This window comes from Cotesia glomerata, linkage group LG5 (assembly GCF_020080835.1).
Source record: "Cotesia glomerata isolate CgM1 linkage group LG5, MPM_Cglom_v2.3, whole genome shotgun sequence".
NCBI classification, from domain to species: Eukaryota; Metazoa; Arthropoda; class Insecta; order Hymenoptera; family Braconidae; genus Cotesia; species Cotesia glomerata.
This window is the reverse complement of record NC_058162.1, coordinates 25833730-25840554: the sequence shown is the minus strand read 5'-3', so window position 1 is coordinate 25840554 and position 6825 is coordinate 25833730. Positions and strand designations below refer to the sequence as shown.

Below are 6825 nucleotides of genomic sequence, written 5' to 3'. Positions count from 1 at the left end.
TAATAACACGTGCAAAAATGATTTTTAAAAATTAATTTTAGGCACGTAACACTGCCAGCAGTGTGGGCAGGTGATAATTAAATTATCCCGGAGAAAGAAAGAAAGAAAAAAGAAAAATAATATTTCAATCTATAAATTTTGATATTTTAATAATAAGAAAACAAATTAAATTTCTTTTTTTAAACTAATTTTTTTACACATAAAACTTACTTTAATAAACTCTATTAATATAATTATTTACAAGTATTTACAAAGAAATATCGCTCAGTAGATTACAATATTAAATTGATAACTTTAGTCAGCTATTAAAAACCTCAAAAAAAAAGTTTCTTTTAAAAATAAAACCGAGCTGAAATTTAAATACAATTACAAGAAAAATATTTATTGATCAAGCTGATGATCATCAGCCTGATCTCTTTTAAGACAATCAGGACAGTACCACTTTCCTTTAGGAGGAACCATGATCCCAACACACTCAAAATGGAACCATTCAATGCGACAATTGTTCCCGTCGCAAGCAATCATCTCCGAGACTTCATCATAAGGACACCGACAGTAGCAGTAGACATTGCTTGACCCAGTAGCTCCTAGATTATTAATCGGCGGATGAGTAGCTCTAACATTACTAGTCTCTTCCTCAGAACTGGAATCACTGCTAGAGTCATTAGGTTCCGAGTCAGTGGTAACATTAACCGCTGCGTGAACCGAAACTGGCGCTGGAGTTTCCACCGGCTGAGTAATAACAGCTGGCTGCAGCGGAGGTTCCTGAGAATAGACCTTATTAACCGGCGGTGGGCCAAAGTTCTGCTTGATAGTGATGCTAGGAACATACGGAACCGTAGTATTAGGTCGCTGCCACTTGGTGGCGTTGCGTTGATGTTCCTCATCACTAGAATCCCCGTAGAACTTCTTGGGAATCCTCTTCCTCTTAGAAGAGCGCTTGCTGTCATTTGCCGAAGCTTCATTCTCGCTGGTGGCAGACATGGCGCTGGAATTAAAAGTAGACTCCGTGACTTGATAATTAGTGTACATAAACTCGTCAATAGTATTGAACGTAGGTGGCGAGGGATTCTTCTTCTGGAACAGAATATTCTTTGGAATGTTTAATTTAAGACTTCCCTTAGTAGATCCAGGAGGTCTTCCTCTTCCGCGCCCTCTAACACTCTCCCTAGCTTCCCTAGTCTCCAGTTTCTTCCTTCTCTTAGTCTTGATCTTCCGCTTCAAGGTCTGCTTCGACTTTACCGGCAGAGAGTTTAGCGTCTCCACCTGCTCAATAGCTCCGTTCTTAACCTCAGCGCCATCTGTTGGAACTTCCTGCATTACCGACTGGCTCCTGCGCTCAGCTAGCCTACTAGCGTGCAATTGAGGGTTCTCATCATAGAAATCCTCATCAGTCTCCGTCTCAGTGGTTTCTAAATCCGACTCTCTAACCGGCAGCGCCTCTCTCGGCGGTTCCTGAACTTCTGCATTAATTCCAACATTCTCCTCACTTCCCTCAAGACTAGGAATTCCATTCTCCCGTTCAGGAACCTGATCTTCTTTCTTGCGCTTGGCCTCCCGTTCCTTCCTCCTGTCCTTCCTCGACTGCTTATGAGACTCCGTCGAGCTGTCTGAATCAGAACTGCTGCTCGAAGACGAGGAACTTCCAGAAGAAGAGCTGCTGCAGCTGCAATTGGTTCCACAAGAACAACTACTAGAGTCACTATCACTCGAAGAATCACTTGAAGAATCACTCCCTGATTTCTTCTTCTTAGGAGACTTCTTTTTCTTATCATCCAAGACTTCCTCCTGAACCTCCTCCTTAGGAGGCTCATAAACCACCCAGTAATCATGCTCAGCAGCAATATTCTTCAAGATTTCATCATTGCTAGCCTTTAATTCAACCTCAGGAGCTAAATCACTGCCCAAGCTAGCTGCATAAGACTTAAAATTGTCCCAAATTCCGTTCATAATCACGACCTCCTGCTTATTAACTTCATCAGCTTCATCATTGGTTTCAGACAACTGGATCTCCTCCGGAACTTCATTGATTTCAATCCTAGCTTCATCAATTTCCTTATTTTCCTCATCAACCTTCTCCATATCCACTTTATCCTTGCTCACAACTCTTTCATCCTCAGAAGAGTCACTGTCAGAGGACAAATTAAGCGGCGGAAGATCATAGACATCAACAACCTTCCTAACGGGTTGTTCTTTAACCTCCTGAACCTCCTCAGGCTCCTTAGACTCCTTAACCTTCTCATTATCCGGCTCAGGATCAGGAGCGGGAGGAATTTCCGGCTGCTTATGACTCTCGTCATGTTTAGCAGCCAGTTTCTTGGAGATAAACTTCTCCGAGCACTCATTACACCCATAAGGAGCCTCCCCAGTGTGCAACCTCTTATGAACCTTTAAAGCCACAGCTCTAGTAAAATTAGCACCGCACTCCTCACACCCAAACTCACTCGGCGGGATGCAAAAGTGATAAACATGCGGCCACTTTTTCTGCAAGCACTTTTTGCAAACCACACTTTCAGTTCCGTGCTTCCAAAAAAGATGCTTGGTGATGTCCGGCTTGTTCCGGTAAGCAATCCCACATCTGTAGCACAAATGATGAAGCTTGTGCTTCCAAACGTGATTAGAAAGCTTCTGCTGGTTCCCCGTGGACTCAAGACAGACATCACAAGTATCATGTCTTTTGCGCAAGTGCACCATTAACCTGAAGGACGAAGGAAGACTCTCGATGCTGCACATGCAGCAGCGGTACCTTAGAGTCCCTCCAGCGGCATAGACTCCCGGACAGAGATGACAGAGCAATTCACTGTGATTAAAAAAAGAAGACTTGCACATTATACACACCAGGATTGTCTTCTGGTGGGACTTTCTGTTGTGCAGGTACAAGTCCTTGTGAATTGTAAAGTAAATCCTGCAGAGGTAACACTCGTAAGTTCTAACTTCGGGAAAAGCGTACGTCCCTCTTTTGCTGTCGTAGCTATCAAAGTTGAAGTAAAAGGATTCTAATTCATCCAAGGACTTTTTAACCCGATTTACAAATTGTTCCCGCTGGATTATTATAGCCGGGTGCTGAGGCTGGAATTTGTGCTCCGCTAGCATGTGCAGTGCCAATTGCTTTCCGTTTATCGCAATGTGTCTCGCGTGGTTGCAGTACACGCAGGTGGGACTTGCAGCTTCGATGCACAATTTTAGAAGCTCGTCTATCTCCATGCTTTCTAAAAGACCCACTACGTTCAAATCTATGCTCGGAGCGTCGCTGCTAGCTAACAGAATTCCGTCATCTGGAACTAATTGGTTCTCTTCAACATCATTTTGCCGATTTTTTTCCAAAATTTCTGGTTCCTCAGGAGAATCAGGAGCCTCAGGAGCCTCAGGAGCCTCAGGAGTCTCAGGAGCCTCAGGAGCCTCAAGAGCTTCAGGAGCCTCAGTCTCTTTGGTCTCTAATTCCGGCTCCTCTTCCTGAGGCTCTGGAAGAGCAACAGTAAGCTTCCCAGTATCAGAATCACTTCCACTCTCGCTATCATTTTCCTTATCAGATTCTTTGGCCTCATCACCAGACTCTGTATAATTCCCATTAGAATTAGGCGTTGCGATAGAAAATTGTGAGTTTTTATTAGTACAAATTTTAATCACCAGACTTCTGGAATTAACCCTTGTGCAAGTAACAGAAGGCTCTTTAACAGACTCTTCAGTTGTTGCTGAAGTTTCAGTGGTAGTCTCTTTCTCCGTCTCTCCCTTCTCCTGCCCCTGCTCCTGCTCTTGCTCCTGCTCCTGGTCCTGCAAAATAGGAGAGACTTCCCTGATAGGACTAGGAAAACTCTCCACAGAGTCTTCCTTGCCATCATCAAGAATCAATTCACCCTGTTCCATTTCATCCAAGCTAACGTCCTCTTTGTCATCAGAGTCCCAGTCGTCGCTGCACCTTGAGACCTGCATTATAGTGTCCGTATACCTGTCGCTCTTCTCCGGAGAATTTGTAATGTCCACCTCAGTGATCCGAGTCTTTTCACTCACTTCATTTTTAAAATAATTATTTATATAATCCCCTTCAATATCCTCCTGCTCTTCTTCCATTTCCACTTCCTCACACCTCCGCTTTCTAGAGTACAAATTCGCCAGTTTGCTCTGATAAAAATCATTTTTTAGCTTGGCTTTTTCAGAGAGAAGCTTCTTGGCAACCTTGTTAGCAGGATTGGGCAACAATGTTCTCTTATTGTTGATTTTTTCCTGCCTATCTTGGTTGGATCCAAGCTTAGGTGTTGGATTAACTTGATCATTTATTATTGGTGGTTGAGGAGGTGGTTGAGGTTGAGGTTGAGGTTGAGGTTGTTGCTGCTGCTCTTGAGCTTGACTAACATTCTGATGGTTTAAATTGACTGGTTCAGGCTCCTCACCAACTTTAAGAACACTAAGACAATTATGGTCTGAAAAATTATCAGTCTCAGAAAAAACTTTTTCACAATCACAGCAAAGTAAATAACACGATCCCTTAAATATATCGTAAAAATGATTAATATTATTAAAATTTTCCACCTGTACACTGTGCTTTTTAATTAAATGATTAGAAAGTCTCTCGGCTTGGCCGAACATACCCAAACAAAATAAACAAATGTGTCTTTTATGAGTTTCACGCATATGCAAAAAGAGATTCCAATTTTCAAAGTAAGTCCCACAGGCGGAGCACAAGTAAACTTTTCTTGTAATACGAAAATTATTTTTAGAATACCGGTTTGATGACACGTGCTGATGGTTGGAGGGTCCGGGCGTAGAATTAGCTGCTTGACAGACAAATTGATGTTGTTTGAGCATTGATAATGAATAAAATGTCACCGTGGGACGGCACTTAGCACACTTATATTTACCTGCTGGCTGCAAACCCAAACACTGAGCATACTCGGTAACATCTTTGCTTTTACTCACTTTATTACGAGATTCATTATTATTTTTAATCTCGAGATGGTCCTCACAGTCATTTTCGGGGTTAAGACGGTTAAAATCTTCCGGAAAAGAAGTTTCTTTGTACGACAATTGCTCTGGAGTCCAGGAATCGTTGTTAGACGCTTCTCCATCTTCATCGTCCATAATACTGATGGCGACTATGGCTGCGTATTCTAAAAGCATCAATAATTATTAGAGATTGGGGATCACTTTCAAGGAGTTTCAATATTTTTATCACCAGGGAGTTTAAAATTGACATTTAGGCAAGATTTTACCTGGTGAAATAAATTCAATAGATATAAAGACTGTTATTTAGGAATTTAGAGGCAGGAGAATTAAATTAACAAGCACCCGGATCAGCGCATACTTAATGCCTGTGTTACGTACCTCAGTTGTGTTTTTATTTGTGATTAATCTTGGAGACACTGGCTGGTTAGGATGGTAAGTTTTGGTTTATAATTATTTATCAGTGGTTTAGAAGCCGGGTAGCGTGTCAGAGGCGTATCCCCTGAGTTTTTCCTGGACGTACTGCCGTACTAGCCTTCCAATCCGCGCCGAAAAGGTTAGTAAAATGGCGTCATATCATCACGACACTGCTTACCCGAAGCAACTCGAGCTCTGGACGCACTGAGCTACAGTTTAGTTAATTATACATTTTATATATTTTCTACTCGGTGTAATAAATACTTACTGTATACTCAAGATGCGATTTTATTTTCCCTGCGGTCAGTTTTGTAATCTAAATCAATTTGATTTTTATTTAGCAAAATTAATTTTCCAGATAGGTATTTAATAATTTTTTTTTCTAAATAAATTATGGCAAAAAAAATTAGAAAAAAATATTATTATTTCATAATTTATTTTTAATTTTTTAATTGTGAATTATTTTATTACGGAAATTTTAATTACATTCAAGTATGAAAATTAACCATTTAAAAATTTTTATAATTATTTTTTAGTAAAAAAATTATTACAAAAAAATAAAAAACTTCAAAAATTGTAATGCAATTTTAAAAAAATTTTTTGTTCTAATTTAATTATTTTAAGAAAAATTAAAAATGTCGGCTAACTTTAGTATCATTATTAAAGTTAACAGTCACTTGAGCAATTTTTAATTTTATTTAACAATTAAATTAATTCTTAAATATTATTGTTAAAAAATTGCATTTTTAATTTTTTAAAATTTCTACATGTCAATTTTTTTGCCATCATTTATTTAAAAAAAAAATTATTAAATTTCTGATAAATTTATTTTCATGAAATTTCACAGTAATTTTACCGACTTTTTATGATTCTGAAATTTATAGAAATTTTTTTAGAATTTTATGCCAATTAAATTATTTTTAAAAAAATGTAATATTAAATCCTATAATTTATCCTATAATATTTTCTTCTAATATAAAATTGATGATTGAATTGGAGTTAGTTTAGTATCGAAAATCTCGAAAGAATGGTTGCTCATTATTTATTGGTTAGGATTAAAGCGCGCGCAATTTGAATTCCTAGTATTTATTTACAATTTATTTAATTAAATTAAAAAAATTTTTTATTTTTTAATTGTAAATTATTTTATTACTGAAATTTTAATGATATTAAAGTCAGCTGTCACTAGCAATTTTTTATTTTATTTAACAATTAAATTAATTCTAAAATATTATTGTTAAAAAATTGCATTTTTTATTTTTTAAAATTTCTGAATGTCAATTTTTTTTTGCCATGATTTATTTAAAATTCTAAAAATTATTAAATATCTATTAATAAATTTGATTTTTATTTAGAAAAATAAATTTAGCAGATATTTTATAATTTTTTTTTATAATAATAAAGTTAGCCGACATTTTTAATTTTTTTATTTTGCTTAATTTATTAATTTATAACTCAAAAATATTTTTA

General features: G+C 37.5%; 1 protein-coding gene across 2 annotated transcripts; it reads right to left on the bottom strand.

The window, feature by feature from the left end:
• Positions 1-197: 197 nt before the first annotated feature.
• Positions 198-5548, bottom strand: LOC123264976. Of its 2 annotated transcripts, XM_044728532.1 has the most exons (3): positions 5320-5548; positions 4857-5105; positions 198-4769 (listed from the first exon to the last, which is right to left on the bottom strand). In XM_044728532.1, the coding sequence occupies exons 2-3, from the start codon at positions 5074-5076 to the stop codon at positions 382-384; spliced, it is 4608 nt and encodes a 1535-aa protein (XP_044584467.1). In that variant the 5' UTR covers positions 5077-5105; positions 5320-5548; the 3' UTR covers positions 198-381. The 2 variants fall into 2 exon arrangements, with proteins under 2 accessions (XP_044584467.1, XP_044584466.1); XM_044728531.1 differs by having other exon boundaries at positions 198-5105.
• Positions 5549-6825: the final 1277 nt, after the last annotated feature.